General features: G+C 30.8%; 3 protein-coding genes and 1 non-coding gene across 6 annotated transcripts; 2 read left to right on the top strand and 2 right to left on the bottom strand.

Annotated features, from left to right (window-relative positions):
* Window positions 1-1,489: 1,489 nt before the first annotated feature.
* TRNAA-UGC (transfer RNA alanine (anticodon UGC)) lies at window positions 1,490-1,562 on the top strand. Its single transcript has one exon. It is a non-coding gene; the product is annotated as a tRNA-Ala (tRNA).
* Window positions 1,563-5,354: 3,792 nt separating this feature from the next.
* Window positions 5,355-6,425, top strand: LOC105790423 (bZIP transcription factor 53). The gene has a single exon (XM_012618008.2). It carries the CDS (start codon window positions 5,801-5,803, stop codon window positions 6,227-6,229), a length of 429 nt encoding a protein of 142 aa, XP_012473462.1. The 5' UTR covers window positions 5,355-5,800; the 3' UTR covers window positions 6,230-6,425.
* Window positions 6,426-10,158: 3,733 nt separating this feature from the next.
* Window positions 10,159-11,397, bottom strand: LOC105790422 (uncharacterized). The gene has a single exon (XM_012618007.2). The coding sequence runs from the start codon at window positions 11,239-11,241 to the stop codon at window positions 10,372-10,374; it is 870 nt and encodes a 289-aa protein (XP_012473461.1). The 5' UTR covers window positions 11,242-11,397; the 3' UTR covers window positions 10,159-10,371.
* Window positions 11,398-12,355: 958 nt separating this feature from the next.
* Window positions 12,356-16,618, bottom strand: LOC105790421 (DEAD-box ATP-dependent RNA helicase 24). Of its 3 annotated transcripts, none has more exons than XR_001132464.2 (6): window positions 15,914-16,618; window positions 14,186-15,414; window positions 13,879-13,918; window positions 13,292-13,685; window positions 13,037-13,182; window positions 12,356-12,848 (listed from the first exon to the last, which is right to left on the bottom strand). XR_001132464.2 is itself a non-coding variant. In XM_012618006.2 (5 exons), the coding sequence occupies exons 1-5, from the start codon at window positions 16,524-16,526 to the stop codon at window positions 13,131-13,133; spliced, it is 2,328 nt and encodes a 775-aa protein (XP_012473460.1). In that variant the 5' UTR covers window positions 16,527-16,618; the 3' UTR covers window positions 12,927-13,130. The 3 variants fall into 3 exon arrangements, 1 of the variants encoding a protein (XP_012473460.1); XR_008198671.1 differs by having other exon boundaries at window positions 12,356-12,718; XM_012618006.2 differs by lacking the exon at window positions 12,356-12,848 and having other exon boundaries at window positions 12,927-13,182.
* Window positions 16,619-16,827: the final 209 nt, after the last annotated feature.

The raw sequence follows: 16,827 nt of genomic DNA, 5'->3' as shown, positions 1-16,827 counted from the left end.
TGGTGCAGGTAATGTGAATAGAGAAAGCCATGTAACATCGATTTTAACAACCCGGTGACTTAAATGAAAACTTTTAAATAGTTTAGTGACCAAATTGTACATTTTTTTTAATTAAGTGACCAAAACGAAAACTTACCATGGTTTAGTGACTAATGGTTTAGTTTACCCAACACTTTTTAACATTTTAAGAGTCAAATGATATTAATTGAAAAAAGAGTAAACTACACTAATAGTCACTAAACTATTAGTAAGTTTACATTTAGATCACTCAGCTTCAAAAAGTAACAAAAAATGGTTACAAACTATTTGAAAGTTTTCATTCAAGTCGTTGGGTTGTTAAAACCACTATTGTACGACCTTCTTTATTCGCATACTTGCACCAATCGAAAGTTCTCATTCCCTTATCTTCTACAATTTAGTTTTTTTTTTCATAAAACAACTTTGAATGTCATGAATCTACGAATCAAAATCTAAACAGCTTTATTTTTCAATCTCCAACACTAATCATCAGATCGACTTGGATCTAAGGTATGCTTTTTTACTTGTCAATAGGTACTAATCCACTGTACGAATCGCTTAATCATCGCTTGGAACTCGCTAGCAGAAATTCTTTTTCAAAAAAAAAACTCAATAATCTAGTGATTTAAATAAAAAATTTAAAATAATTCAATAACTATTTTGTAACTTTTTGAAGTTGACAGACTAAAACATAAACTTACTAATAGTTCATTGACCTCGGTGTATTTACCTTTACAAAAAAAAGTAAAATTTTCTAAAAGTTATAAAGACTTTTTACATTATTTTTAAAAATTATAAATTTAAAAGGTTTAATTTAAATATTTGCAAAAACGGATAAAGTTAACTTTTGTTTGATAAATTAAAATATTAAATGCTAAAAAAAGAAAAAAAAGTAAGTACTTAAATTAAGTTATAAACTCTGTTTGATATTATTAAAAGCAAGTCAAATTTTAAAGGTAAATTTTTATAAGCTAATATAATATAAATAAAATAAAATAGAATAGAATTAATTGAGAATATTCTCTTGATAAGTAACTCTTACTTGTTTATCATTTCCACACTTTTTATTAAAAATTCTATCGAATTTTTATTTTAAATTATCAAATATAAGTAAAACATTAAATAAATTAAAATATTATTTAATTTTTCAATGATTTATTAAACAAGGGATTGTTTATTCCATGTCCTTGTATTTTACTATACATTAGAAGTTAATCCAATTTGATAGCATTGTAAAATTTTAATAAAAAGGTAATTTAACTATTTATATTTACAGAATTGGTAAAAGTAAAAAATTAATAATTTATATGAAAAATTAGTTAATATTAATAATTTAAGTTCATATGTCTGCAAATAGATGAAATAACTTCTAAATTTTCGTAATTAAATCAAATAAAAAAACGATCTATATCAAATTTCAACAGACTTAAAGAATTTTAATTTAAGCAATTGAACAAAATAATGTTCAACAGGGGATGTAGCTCAAATGGTAGAGCGCTCGCTTTGCATGCGAGAGGCACGGGGTTCGATCCCCCGCATCTCCATTCCTCTTTTTTACGCCTCCTCGATAATATATTCTGGTCTTTCGATATATCCAATAAAAACAACATTTTTCACGCGAAATCGATGAATTAAATAAATTATCAAAATTTTAAATTTTATTATTTTTGCTTTAATTTAATTTTTTAGTCCGATTTGAGGATTAATCGATTTCATATTTCTGAATTGATATTTTAATTAATTCTTAATTCGATTTGATTCGCACAACCATGAACATAACTTAGGTGTGTTTAATAAACTTAAAGTTTAAGCACAGAAAATTTAGTATTGAACTTTTAATATTGAATTTGATAAGTGCTAAATTCATATTAAAAATTTGTTTAGTAAATTAGTAAATATAATTATTTTGTTTGATAAAAGTAAAATTAATCTTTAACAATTTATTTATTTCTTAGATTTAATTTTATTAATATAATGTTTTTATATTATTTTAAATAGTTTTGGATAGAGCATAAATATAGTAATTTGAATATCTCATTTTTAAAAAAATTATATTTTATTTTAAAATTTTAATAAAATAAAAATAACTTAATATTTTCTACATTAAGTAATAAGTAGCTACCTATCTATTTATTTTATTCAACATTTTTGTTAAAATTTATATTAAGTAAAAATTAAAATAATTATCAATCACATTTAAAATATTAAATGTTGAAAATTTTCATTTTCAATGAAATGGAAATTTTCAATGGTTTTCCAAACACACCCTTAGTATTTACAATTATTTTTCCTCAACTTAGCATTTAATTTTTACTTAATACCTCTTTTGGTACTTATACTATAGTTAAATTACTACTTTGGTACCTATACTATCTTTTTATCAGTTTTGCCCTTGTTCTTTTATTCTATATGCCCTGTTACCCCATTTATATTTTCCGTTAAAAGGATATCTTTCTGTCCAATCAAATACAGCCATGTGTAGAAAACTCAAATTTCCTTTAAAAATAAAAAAGCTCATAAAATGCCAAAAAAAAAACCCTACAATTTTTCAAAATAAATCATAAAATTTTTATTAAAAAACCAAAATTCCTAACAAACAATTTTTTAGATAGAATTTTAAAAAAATAAGTTTCACATGCTTATCATTTTAAAAATATTTTTATAATTTTCAAAAATAGATTATGATTTTTTATTTTATAATTTCCAAGTCTTAAAACTTTTGGGGTTATTTTTAATGATTTTAAAATTTTCACATATTTTCTAAAATTTGTAAGTAATTCTTAACTTTTTCATTAACGAAAATTTGGATTTGGGCCAAGAGAGGTATAGGTATACCAAAATAACAATTTAGCTATAGAACAGGGGTCAAGAGAGGTATTAAGCCTTATTTTTCCTTTTATTATTTTATTATTTTTTTGAAATATCATTAAATTTAAAGTATGTGAATTTCTGAGATCGTAACACATGACAACGATAACGAGATGACTTAATTTGATTGAACGAGGGACCATTATTGAAGGATGTTTGAACATGGAATGTATTTTGTGGAATTTATACAATTAGGTGTGTTTTATGTAATTGGTAGTAAGACAAGTAAAAGATAAAATCATCACTATTTTTGTAGTTAAATAAGTCCCTAACCTATAATTTTTACTTATGAAAGTTCTTGATTTTAATATTAAAAGATAAATATTTTGAATTTTCAAACTAATTTACCTCTAGTGCTTACGTAAATTTTATGAGAATAGTTTATTAAATAAAAATAAAATAATATTTTGAAATATTTTGAATATGTTAATATACATAATACACGTAATTACTCATTTGGAAATGATAATTATTCTTTTAAATTTTATGTTAATGTTAAAGTGCATGTAATTTCTATTGCATCAACAAAAGAAAAATTCAAATATATTTCTTTAATATTAAAATCAGGGTAAACATTTTAAAGGCTTCTTTAAACAAAGAGAAGTAGTTGAAGGCTTTTTAAGAAATTGGCCTTTTAATTTTAACTTATTACTTCCTTTTTAAAGCATAATGGAAGAATACAGTTTTGGAGGAAATGTTGTGTGGAGGTGGTAATTATACTGACAATTTTAAAATTACAATAAAAATTAGCTATTAGATTTTAAGCCTTAGTTTTGTATTGGCTTAATATAATATTTTAATTTGGTACTTAATATTTTTTTGTCCCAATTTGATACTTGAACTTGACACTTTTCTTAATTTATTTACCTAAACTTTTTGGTCCCAATTTGGTACTTGAACTTGGTATTTTTTCCTAATTTGGTACCTAAGTTTTTTTAGGTACAATTTGGTACTTAAATTTTTAAATGTTATACAAGTTACATAAAACACTAATGGTGTTGTTTTTTCATTACGCTACAAAAATATTGTCGATTAGAGGAAATTCATGTTAAAAAATAGGATCTGAGCTATGCTTAATGAATTAATATTAAATAAGAAAAAAAGAGTTTTAAAACCCAAATTAAAAGAAATTAATTAATTAGAACTAAAATAATTGAACATATAAAATACAAAAAGGTCATATCATCCGTCACATGTCAGTCATACATTGATTATTTTTGCTACATCGTAAAAAAAAAACATTTTTAGTATATTGGAGTGATTTGTAAACGTTTGACAAGTTTGAGTACCAAATCGAATAAAAAAAGATTAGGTACCAAATTAGGAAAATATGTCTATTAAGCTTTAGGTACCAAATTAAGAAAACGTGTCAAGTTGAGGTCCCAAATTGGACAAAAAAAACTTTAGGTACCAAATTAAGAAAACGTGTCAAGTTGAGGTACCAAATGTTCTATTAAGCTTTTTGTATTTATCTTACCTTATTAAAATAAAACCAACAGCACCCAAATTTTCACTTCTTTCTTCTTTTCGTCGTGCAATTGAAGTGAGAGTGAAATATTTTTGAATAATCTTTACTTTCGTATTTACGTTTTTGTTTAGAAAAAAATTGGACTGGCAAGTAAGAGATTAAGCTTATTAATATTAATCAATTTCGTATTAGATGTTGTTTTTCTTGATTGAAAAATTAGTCGACCATTTCATTCTAAAAATATTGAATTTCTTAATTGATTTCAAGCATAAAATTAATATTTTCAATCAAGAAAATAACTACCTAATATCAAAATTGATTATCTTAATAACTATAATCTCTTGCTTGTTATTCAAATTTTTCTCCAAAAAAAAAAATCTGAAACCAAATACTTTAATTACATGAGGAAAATAAAAATTAAGGAAAATATAAGTGTTGTTAGTTTTATTTTAATAAGCTAAGATAAATACATAATCTAACATTTAAAATCATTTAATTTAATCCAATGGCTAAGATCATTTTAATTATCATGATTCTTGTTTTAAAAGTTCTCACTATAATTGTCATCGTGAAGAGTAATGTATATATATATATATATTAAGAAAATAATAATAATGAACCACATGTGATGGCCTAATGGTCAAAGGTGTTTACCGCCTCAAGTGTGGTCTGGGTTCAAATTGTGTTAGTCGTGTTGGTTATTTAGGCTTTGCCCTATTATTTTAATTAGAAAAAGGAAAAATATTATTTCGACTAAAAAGTGACATTCATTCTTAATTATATATTTACTCTAATTAGTTAAAAGAATTACAAAGGAATTTAAAAGAGTCCAACTAAGTTTCCAATTATATATTTAAGAGAATTGCTTTTTTTTTATTTAAAAAAATCACTTTTTTTCCTTCAAAAAACAAAGTACTCATATATATATATATATTTTAAAATAAATTTTCCACGTAATATTATGCATAGAACCTGACCAAGTGTTGACTATCTGGCCTTACCTTATACGCCATGGTGACACCCCTACTACTTCTTTCTTTCCATAGTTAACCACTGCTAAAGATCCTTAAATAATAAACCCTCCATTCTCATTTTCTTCACCAATCAAACCCTTTTTCTCGATTTGCATTTGGTCCTCTATTCGACCAGCCAAGTTTTCGTCATTTTCTTTATCTATAGAACTGGTTTTAAATCTTGGGTATTTTAGGTTTCTTTGTTGTTGATTTTGGTACCCGATGATATTAGATTTTTTATGAGATCAGTCCTCATGCCTCGAATCCGTGCTCTTCACTCGTTTTCAGTCGTTTTCCTTTATTGGTTCTATGTTTTCTCATGAACTAGATCAGACCCTTTCTTCGTTTTCAGAATTTGTTTTATTAATTCTTGTTAAAATTTCCTGGTTTTAAAAACAACAAATTAGTTAGAAACCCAGTTTTTTTTTCTGTGATGGCTGCTTCTGTGCAAAGGCCAGCGAGTTCCGGATCCGAGTCCGACCCGAGGAATGCAAACATCGACGAGAGGAAAAGGAAGAGGATGCTGTCGAACCGTGAGTCGGCAAGGCGGTCGCGTATGAAGAAACGGAAGCTGATGGAAGATTTGGGTAACGAAGTGAGTTTGTTGCAGAAAGAGAATAGCCGGTTATCTAAAGAGATCAACGCCTCGACCCAACGCTACATCGAGATGGAATCTGCCAATAACCTGTTGAGAGCTGAAGCTATGGGATTAACGGAGAGATTGCGGTCACTGAACTCCGTGCTGCACATTGTGGAAGAAGTAAATGGGCATGCGGTTGAAATACCGGAAATCCCAGATGATCCTTTGTTGAAGCCGTTGGTGGTGGCAGTTCCCGAAGCTAATTATGGTGTTAGCCGATGATATATGCTTGAGCTTTTTGGAGTCGGCTTGTGCTCGTGAGTGTTCGATACCATTATCTTCTTCTTCCTTGTGTTACTGTTTAATGGTGAGCTTCATTGAAATTTGGATTGGGTCTGCTTTTTGGGTTTTTTTATGGAAATTTTGCTTTCAATGTATGCAATAGTATTGGTCTCTATTCGTATTTTCTTTGTGATTACTTATTGAATTTGGATTAATTGCTTCAGAAATCTCAAACTATAATCTTAACTTTAAATTAGTCCCCAAACTTTAAATTATTCTAATTATATTCTAAAATTATCGATATTATGCCAATTAAATTATTTTATTATTAAAATTGTTAATTTTAAATGAAATTTAAGAAAAAAAGATAAAATGTTGTCGTAGAACATTTAAAACTAAATACTAAAAATACATTAAAATAGAGAGAGAGTGAGAGGTTTTTAAATTCTCGAAAATCTCAAAATCAATATTTTATAATATCTATTTTTTATAATATTTATTTTAAAATTTTATTTTAAATTAGTCATATAAAATTTTATGTCTCATTTAATAGTTAATACGATTTTAACAAAACTTATTAATATAACATTAAACCAATGTAATTAAAATATTTTCAATTCAAAATGAAAATCATATTTTCGGGATATTTGATGCAGTTAACAGTAGTGTGTTTGGAAAACCAATTATATGAATATTTTAAAATTAATGTATTAAAATTTGTATAACCATAAAATTATTTTAAATACAATATTAAAAATAACAATATACATATGAACAAAATATGATAAAAATGCAAAAAAAAAAGAGACAAATTTTTATAATTCTATATTATAAAAGTAATATGAAAAATTATAAAAATTCAAAAAGTTTAAAAAACAATATTTTTGCCAGCAAATCAGGGTTATGCCTCCTAAAACCAGGATTTTTATTTGGAGAGGGTGCTGCACAATTACGTGCCATGCAAAGGCCGGTTAGCAGAGAATATAGATCGTGTTTTACTTCACTGTCCGCGAGCGAAGGAGGCATGGCAGCAGCACAAGTGAATGTCGATTATGATTCAGTCCAGCCGCTTATTGTTAATCGTTTGCACGATGCTGATGTTACTAAGACTACCCGACTGCTTGCCATATTGTGGTCTTTTTGGTTTGATGGAAACAAGTTCTGTTGGCAGGAAGTTGATGTCCCTGTATCGCATGTCCATTGTGTTGCTGAAGCTTACGTTCAGGATTGGGTTCGACCCACCAGTTTTGAAAACAGTGTTGCCTTTTTCAGTGGACAAGATTACTGCACACTACCTTCACTGCTTCCATCTGCGGAAGAACCATTGATTTTCTATGATCATAGAAATATTCATTCCACACTCTTAGATACTTGCTATATTCAGACCAGTTTTTAATATTTTTGAGGTCTTAGGTAAAATAATAAAATGAGATTTTAAGTTCTTTAAAAGTTGGACAAAAATTCTTTTAAGTCTCTTAAAAGTCGGTAAAAAAAATTTTGGACCCTTAAAAACTAAATTTTTTTTTTGAATCCCTTAAAAATTGAAAAACAATATTTTAGACCCCTTTTAACCTTGGGACTTGGGCCTTGGGTCTTGGGCGGCCGCACCTCTAGACGACCCTAGGGCCAGGCCTGGCTGTATTTGTCCACTTGAAACTTATTTGTTCAGGCATGAATCTTATAAACATTGATTTTATATGAAATTTGTAATTATACGTATGCAATTTTTATTTTAATTTAATTATACACCTAAAACTTTATTTAACTCAAAATTATATATATTTTAAAAAGAAAATACCAGTATTTTTATATATTTTTAAATGCAATTATTTATACATAATAAGTAATCGTAAAATAGTATCTTGTTGATAACAATGATAGTGATATAAGAAAACCGAATCAAAAATAAAATTTCATTTATATAATTATCTCAAACTCAAATTTATATATCACAATACATACAGAATCGATTTAATCTATATTCTTGGGTTGCTCCCTAACTATCTATTTTTTTGAATGAATAAATGTCAAACTTGATTAAAAGTATTCATAAGTCAAGCAATCTAAACCGTTTTAGGTCATTTTTGGATTTATATTTTCCAACCTCAAGTAAAGGTGCTCATGGGACTGGTTCGGGCTAGACTTAAGCTTGATATTAACATGCTTTATACTTGCTCGAGTTCGGCCCAACTCAAAATATAGGTATAAAATTTTGTCTAAATCCGCTCGTATTTGCAAAAGACTTACCCAAACTTATTTTAGACCCACCCATATTATTTTTTAATTTTTAAAATATTTATATTATATTATTTTAACATTTAATAATTTTATACCTTTTTTATTTATTGAAATTTTGTATAGTCATCTTCACATTATTTTAATGTTTAGATTAGAGTAGTATTATATATTTAATATATATATTTTTTAATGTGTTCTAAATTACATAATATATTAAAATAACACAATATAAAGTATTATAAACTTAAAAATGGGTCAAGTCGGGCTCGTGCCTGACCCATATTTTAAATGGGCTTATTTTTTTTGTTCAAGCCCATTTTAAAAGCTTAATATTTTTACCCAAAATCTCTCAAATTTTGAGTGAGCCTTCGAACCTGGACGGATAGCTTAACCCATGAACAAACCTAGATAATTTTATTTTATTGTTTAAAGGTAATAAAAATATTTTTTGAAGAATAAAGTAGGTGATATATGCAGGGCATACTTAAGTTTAATTTTAATTTTTATTTTTTTAAAATGAGACCTCTAAACTTAATTATATCAATATAGCTATCTTTCCTTTTCCTTTTCTTTTACTCAAAACCGATCTTAGGTGAATCGAAAGGTAGTTTTAATTTTATATTAATATCTATATATTTTCATAATTTTCTGAGTTTTTAAATAATTTTGACTTATCTTCGATCCGAATATATTCTCACTTCAATCTATTTATGTAATATAATATTTTCCATCTTCCATGTCTCTTTGTATAATATACCCCAACCCCAATTAAAAACCTTTATCACATTTAAAAATATTTATAGGTTATTGGAAGTTATCCAAAGCTGGATCTCACACTGAAATATGATGTTAACACCAATAAGGACTTAATCCAGAATGGTTAATAACGTTAGGTAATGATCCGAGATTAAAATAAAATTTGAAGGACCAAAATAGAAAAATAATAAATTTTAGAGATTAAATGATGTATTAAGCCTATGATTAAAGATGGCCTCGATCGGATTTGCAAAATAATAAACTCATTATTTTTCTCTAAAGTTATCAACATGGTATCAGACTTCAGAGTGAGGTTTTATTATTGTTCACTTCCTAAAAGTTGTAATACTCAGTACTTCTTCATGTTTTAAGGGCGGAAACTTTTATTAAAATTTGAATTTCTTTTTCTTATGTACAAATCAAATCTTTCCAATTTTTTTATCAATTGATTTTAGATTAAATGCTTAATATGAGTCTGGTTCAGTTTTATTGTGTTTGAGTTAAATATATTCTATATCACATTATTGCAAGTTTATTTATTTATTTATTAAAATGATCTTTTATCTTTGTAAAGTTATATCATGTATCAATTATAAATTATTGGTAAGGCATTTATAGTCTCCATCTACATGTAATGTATGTTAAGATGATATTATCTTTATTTACAATATGAGATTAGTTTTACTGGGACGAGGTTAATATACATAATAATATACTTGAATAATTTATATTTGTTTTAGTTTTTGAATAATCTTATTATAAGTTTCGATTATATTTTTTTACACAATATTTAGAACTACCTATAGCCCCTTTTCAACCCATAAATAGGAAGATAATGCGCTTCAGCGCACTTAAACCCACGTCTTAATATTCATGCCATTCGAGATAAGACTCAATTCACAATATTTTACAAGTATACATATTGCAATTAAGGATTACCAAATTTGTATTTTTCTTTTTCTCATTAAAGGAAAGTCACCATTGACCCAACAACAATAAACAAACCCACATTTGGTGGGAAAAAGAAAATAAAAAAAGAATCAAGACAGCTTCAACTTTACATCTTTGTCTTAATTCAATTGATTTATCCTTTTAAGAAAAAGAAATTTAACAAATTTAATTCAAATCTCTCATCTCGAGTTTTATGTTTATACCTTGTCTTGATCTTCCTCTTCCATGGCGATGATCTCGTCATCGATGTTCCTTCTTACACCTCTACAAAGCAACGCAAAACCAACCCAAAGAAGTGCTTTAACAATTCTAACCATACCAATTGTGACAGTCAAGTAATATAGCCACCAACCAAGAAAATCAGCCATTTCAATCTCCATTGACAGCTCCTTCTTCGCTTCTGCAACCACCACTAATGACTCCACTTCATCCCTAAGTTTCCACCACCATAGGGTGCCAACGCTCAAAGCAATAGCAGCCCTATGAACCCATTTCTCTTCACTAACGACACCAAAGATAGAATCATCCACCACCGGTTTTACCACCGTTCGGAACCAAACAAGCATCACCTCATGCAAACCCAAGAAGAATATTAATCTACTTAAAACACTCCTTTGAACCCCAAACCCAGCACCGTTGATACCTACCGCTACGCTTCCTTCAATCCCCAACCCAACGGAAACTTGCAGTATACATAAAATAATCCATGCAATACGCAAATGGGGTCGATGAAAAGAACTCGGTGACTCAGTTACGAAGCTGACTTTCCCAGTCAAACCATGAACCAGAGCCACGATGCTAATAGCTGCAACGAGGAAATAAAGAAGAGCTGGATTGGTGTACAAGTAGAAAGAGAAAAGGAACGATGGTGGGGAAGGTGTAGAAGAAGGGTCTAACACGGTGGCGTCTAAGGTGTAGTTAACATAAGATAGCCTGGCGACGAGGAGGAAAGCAAGGGGAAGCCATAGGCTGAGGAGGAGGGTTGCCAGCAAGTGAAAGGGTTGTTTCATGGTGGGTGAAATGAGGAGTTTCTTAGCTTCGTGATATGAATTATCCCACCACCCCATCGTTTTCTTCACTCCGATGAACAAAGGAATAAAGAAAAAATGGAAAGATCACTAAAAACTCTCTTGTTTGTGTGATGAGGAACATTATATATAAATTAGATTAATTTGTAGGGGTTTTTGAATAAAAAGGAAGATTAAGTCGGTTGCCACGTCCATAGCTTGAATTAGTTGACATAAAGACATGGTATCTTATTCCATCTAAAGTTATGCATTTTATTTAATCACCAAACACTAAATATATATGTATATATTTGAAATATTATCCTAAGGTCTAATTAGCACTCAATCCCTATACTCCACACACATTTGAAATTTAGTTTTTCTATTAAAGTAATTCCATTAATATTATATATATAGGCCAATAACCAAATAAAAATGTTGAATCCAAGGTTATAATATTTTCTTTTTCTAAATTTGGGGTTGTAAAATTTTTCAGGACTGTTTTAATTAAGTGAAAGTGGATTTTTTTTTACTTACATGGTTGCCATTCTATTTTAAATTAATCAAATGAATATATATTTTTTAATTTTAAAATGTCGCGTAATGGGATTCAACAAATTTCCTTTTAACAATTGGATTTCAATTGCTAAATCAAAAGTATAGAAAGACTAAATTCGAAAGTAAAAAGACTAAATAAAATGTATGGGGACTGAAAGCAGAATTAGACATTATCCAAATCTTATTAAATTAAGGTGCGTGAAATTTTGAGTTATCTGTTTGATTCCGATTTTAATAAAAAAGTATCATTCCCCTCGATTCCAATTATTATTTAATTTAATATATACCTAATAAACACCCAACATTTAATATTAATTATTGTTACCTGTACTAATTACCTAAACCTTTTCTCACTTTGGGTGTAGGGAAAGGCAAAGTCAACTAAAAGAGATCAAGGTCCGATTTATAACTAGAAAAAGAGAGGACAAAGCTTAAGTTAATTTAACTTAATGAGTAGTTAAGCACTTTGTTTTACGTACCTAATCCGATTGATACATCTCTGCTACCACTGCTTGAAATTTCGTTACCTTGGAACTACAATATATATATATTTAGATATAATTATAGCTAGTTAATTAGGTCCCAAATATTAAATTGATTCAACAAGGAATGAAGATTGGGACCATTATAATATGATTTATAAATTAAACTAAAGGCTTTGATCCAATTATGTTAAAAGAAGCGGCTAGGTATAAAAAGAACAATAGCAATAACAAGAAAATTTAACCCTAAATCTATGGGATTAAGCAAAAATTGCAGTACTTTTTTGGGTTAATGTCCTTCGTTATTTTTCTAAATCATTTCTTCCTCTAAGGGCGGACCATGTCGACACCAATGGTCAAACTCTTAGTCATCATCTTGCTAAGCAATGAATCCATCTCTAGTATTCGCCATTTAATGTCGGCTTCTTTGAACGCATCTTTCTAAGCTCAGCTGATTAGCATCGCCCATGGAGATAGCATCAATAACTCTGTGTTTGCTATCAAGAATGACATTGTCGTCAACAATGCAAGTTCAAGGCAAAAGGCGACAGATTTTGAGGTAGAGGGGTCCAATAAGAAAGAAGGAATGGCTACGCATTTTAGTGCCATTGAAAGATGACAGCGGACCTATTCTTCCAAAAGATTACATTGGAATTACTTGAAATTATTATCAACTAACTAAAGGTACTCGAATAATAACAGATGGGGAGGGAAAGTTGGAGAATATATAAATATGCAGAAAATAAAATTCTAGAACCAAAATATGAAAAACAGACGGGACCTATAATTGAACAAAAAGAAGAAAGAAGACTTACTAAGCATGATAATGATACAGATAAGGTTCATTCAATATTTGAACAGACAAAATTTCCGTTTATGTAAACAGCATCATCGATCAACATGTGGAAACTAACGGTCCCACCCAGAGGGCCTTCGCCTTTCTCTTGGTCTATCTCTAGAACTGTCAAAAAGAGCCAAGTACGAGTGTAATCAGCATAGAAGTTTTCTTGAAAAAACAAGAAAAGCATTGCAGAATGCCATCATGAAATTTCAGTTGAAAAAAAAGAGACCTCTCTGAGCTACTCTGGGTAGCGTTTTGTCCAGTATTTTGTGAAGTGTTCAATCCTGATGTAGGAGCAGTGTTGAATGAAGTGGTCATCTGAGACCTATTTATATCTCCACCAATGGTACCGCCAGATACAAATCCAGACAGAGTTGGTCTCCTGATACTTGAACTGTTATTGAAACCTTGACTTTGAGAGTTTGATGAAGCAGCAACAAAGTTGCTCTTCATTTGTGCCATCATGCCAGTTTTGAGAGAATTTACGGCAGCATTTCGACTTTGAACAGCCTGAGATGAAGCATTACTGGATTCTGGATTATATCCAATACCCAGACCAAAATCAACTCCACGCACACCTCGACCACTCCCACCGCCGCCCCTTCCTCTGCCTTTCTTCCCACCTGCATGTTATAGCACACATCACTTCAGAGTTCAATGCACTTGCATTTTTGTTCTTCACAAAAATACAAATGATCATACACATAAAGAAATGGTGATCAACATTTCTTCAGCTGCCTTGCATTTTTGTTCTTCACAAAAGATAAAACAATTGCATGCGTAATAACTACAATGGTATGTCAAAGAGAACCATACCTCCTTTTCTTGCATTACGCTTGGACCTAAATCTCCCATCCTGTTAATAGACAAGGCAAGTATCGGGACAAAATTATCATACACATACATCAAATCCGAAATCTACAGATATCAAGAATGAAGAACTAGGTAACTTTATAGGATAGTGCCACCAGTCATAGCATTGTTTCAGGAAACTGGAAAGCAATACAGAAGACCACCAGAGTCGAAGCGAAAAAAGGATGGTATCCATCACTTTCTAAGAACTTCAGTGAATGCCATTGACTACAAAATAAATATTAGTTGAAGCAACAAGCAACTGAGTTACCTTCATAGCAAGATCCATCAGTTCCATGGAAACATTCTGCCCAGCAGCAATTAAACTATTTACCAATTCACCAGCAAACCGAGCCTCCTTTTGAGTTATCAGAGTATACGCAATGCCATCTTTGTCACCAGCACGACCTGTTCTACCAATACGGTGCACATGCATGTCCATGTCCTTTGCAATATCATAGTTCACAACTGACTTAATTGACTTGATGTCAAGACCACGAGCAGCAACATCAGTTGCGATGAGAACATGGTAGATGCCAGATTTAAACTTTTGTAGAATTTCCATTCGAGAAGCCTGATCTTTATCACCATGAAGGGCAGCAACCTTAAAACCCTTACCAGAAAGCTGAGACTCAATCTCATCAACAGTAGCTTTCTTGGAAGCAAACACCAAAACATCACCCTCATCAATCATTCCAGGTAGCTTCTCAAGAAGCCAGGGTAACTTCTCAGAGTCAGAAGGAATTACATGAACATGCTGAGTAATATCCTCGTTAGCTGTTCCCACTTCTCCAACCGTGACTCTGACTGGGTCACTGAGAATTTCCCTTGCTAACTTTTCAACTTTGCGGGGCATTGTTGCTGAAAATAGTAATGTCTGTCGGTCAGGTCTGATTTGGCCAACAATGGACCTTATTTGAGGTTCAAACCCAAGGTCAAACATTCGATCAGCCTCATCAAGTACCAAATAAGTTGCTCTTGTCATTGTCAGTGCTTTCATTTTTAGCATGTCTATCAATCGACCAGGTGTAGCAACGACTATCTCACATCCTGCCTTAAGTTCCTTGAACTGATCAAGTTTGGACATTCCACCATACACAGCAGAGGCACGTATCCCATAGGCTTTTGCAAATTTCTTTGCTTCCAAGAAGATTTGGTGTGCTAGTTCTCGGGTAGGTGCACATATCACTCCAATTGGACCCTCCTCCTTCTGAAGTTCAGGCTGATCCATAATGTGTACAATCATAGGAAGCACAAAAGAAGCAGTTTTACCAGAACCAGTTTTTGCTATACCAATAACATCCCTCCCAGAGAGGACAATAGGTAAGGCTTGGCACTGAATAGTTGTTGGCTTTTCATACCCTTGTTTTGCAATAGCACGCATTAACTCTGGTGCAAAACCACAGTCTTCAAATGTCTTTACAGGTCTTGGGACATCAAAACCAGAAACACGGATAGCCAAACTCTTTCGGTATTCAGCAACTTCCTGCTCACTCATTCCTGGAAAATGGCATTTTTTGAAGAAAAAGGAGTTTAGGTTCAGAGCAACCTCAATGAAGAATATGATCCTTACATTATGAAAAAAGTGCCACATTATAAATTTATAAGCAATAATGACTAACAGAGTCATGATGTATATGATTTCAAATAAATGCCAATAATCTCCTAGGACCTCTGGCTAACCTAAAAGAAATCACTTATGCCTCTAAGTTCTAAATAATATTTACATTTCAAACTCTATTCGAACTTTATAAATTATGCTAGTATCATCCAGAAGATAATCAAGTAAATTAAGCTGCATTCGGATAAGTATAAATCCTTGTCCATTGTGAAATAAGCTTTACGTTGCAATCAACCAAGTAATTATAATTATCCAACTAATATTTGATCCACATAATATCATTAATAACAGAATAGTACTACCAATATATATGTTCTTTTCTTCTAGTTCTGAACATCTTAAACTCATAATTATCAGATAATCTGCGATATCAGTTACCTGAAATTGAAGCCTTCTCCTCATAAAAATCTTTATTAAACGGCTCATACTCAATGGAACTGTGATCAAGGGCCGGAATCGGCTCAATCTTCTTCTTGTCTACAACCACGGGATTATCATCAGAATCATACTCCAACAAACCCGCATCTACAGCCTTGGCAGCGGCATAAACCTCCTCATCAGAATCATACCCAGCACGCAAAGCATCCGCCGCCAAGGTCAGCCCAACATCCTTCTTCGACCTCAAAAAACTCTCCACTGGATCATCCTCATCTTCATCCTCTTTATACCTCTCCGCTTTCTCCTTGGGCTTCGGAGGCGGCTTCGCTTTCAAATCCTCCTCAATACCTTGCATGAAGGCGTCGAGAGGGTCGATTTCGTCATCTTCCCCTCCGTTGCCATTGCTGGTGGGGCCATTGGTGTCGGCGTCGTTGGAAGTATCATTGTTATCGGCATAATCGATGTCGTCAAGGTCGTTATCGTCGTAGTTGTCGTGGGAATGACGAGAGGAAGGAGGGACGTATAGACGTTGAGGAGCTTGGGATCGCTCGAAGTTGTAGGTTGATTGACGGTTAATCCCAAACCCTTCGAATCCGAATTTGCGTTTCGACATGTCTGATCCTTCTTTCTTTTACCAAAACCCAATTTTCGTAGGGGTTTTGGGGATTTCTTTTTTCTCTTTATAGGGTTTGAAATGCAAACGGTGAACGCTACTGAGATAACGAAGATTCAATTATTATTGTTTTTGTCAAATGCCGATATCACTCCCTGTATTATGTATAATTTACGAATTTAGTCCATATTGTTCTAATTTGATCATTTTAATCCTGTATTTACTATTTTTAAATTTTAAAATTTTTGTCCTTAGTAGTGAAAATTCGAAAAATAATATAAAGATTAAAAATAATTAAATT

The sequence above is a fragment of the Gossypium raimondii genome, chromosome 8 (assembly GCF_025698545.1).
Source record: "Gossypium raimondii isolate GPD5lz chromosome 8, ASM2569854v1, whole genome shotgun sequence".
Classification (NCBI taxonomy): domain Eukaryota; kingdom Viridiplantae; phylum Streptophyta; class Magnoliopsida; order Malvales; family Malvaceae; genus Gossypium; species Gossypium raimondii.
The sequence above is the reverse complement of the archived record's forward strand: the minus strand, read 5'-3'. Positions and strand labels throughout refer to the sequence as shown.

What these genes read in the sequence shown, in the direction of transcription:
- LOC105790423 (XM_012618008.2), top strand. Translation starts at nt 5,801, where the DNA reads ATGGCTGCTTCTGTGCAAAGGCCAGCGAGTTCCGGATCCGAGTCCGAC.
- LOC105790422 (XM_012618007.2), bottom strand. Translation starts at nt 11,241, where the DNA reads ATGGGGTGGTGGGATAATTCATATCACGAAGCTAAGAAACTCCTCATT.
- LOC105790421 (XM_012618006.2), bottom strand. Translation starts at nt 16,526, where the DNA reads ATGTCGAAACGCAAATTCGGATTCGAAGGGTTTGGGATTAACCGTCAA. An exon ending in GGAGAAGGCTTCAATTTCAG is followed by an intron (nt 15,415 to 15,913) that starts GTAACTGATATC and finishes GCCATTTTCCAG; the next exon opens with GAATGAGTGAGCAGGAAGTT. An exon ending in TGATGGATCTTGCTATGAAG is followed by an intron (nt 13,919 to 14,185) that starts GTAACTCAGTTG and finishes GTCTATTAACAG; the next exon opens with GATGGGAGATTTAGGTCCAA.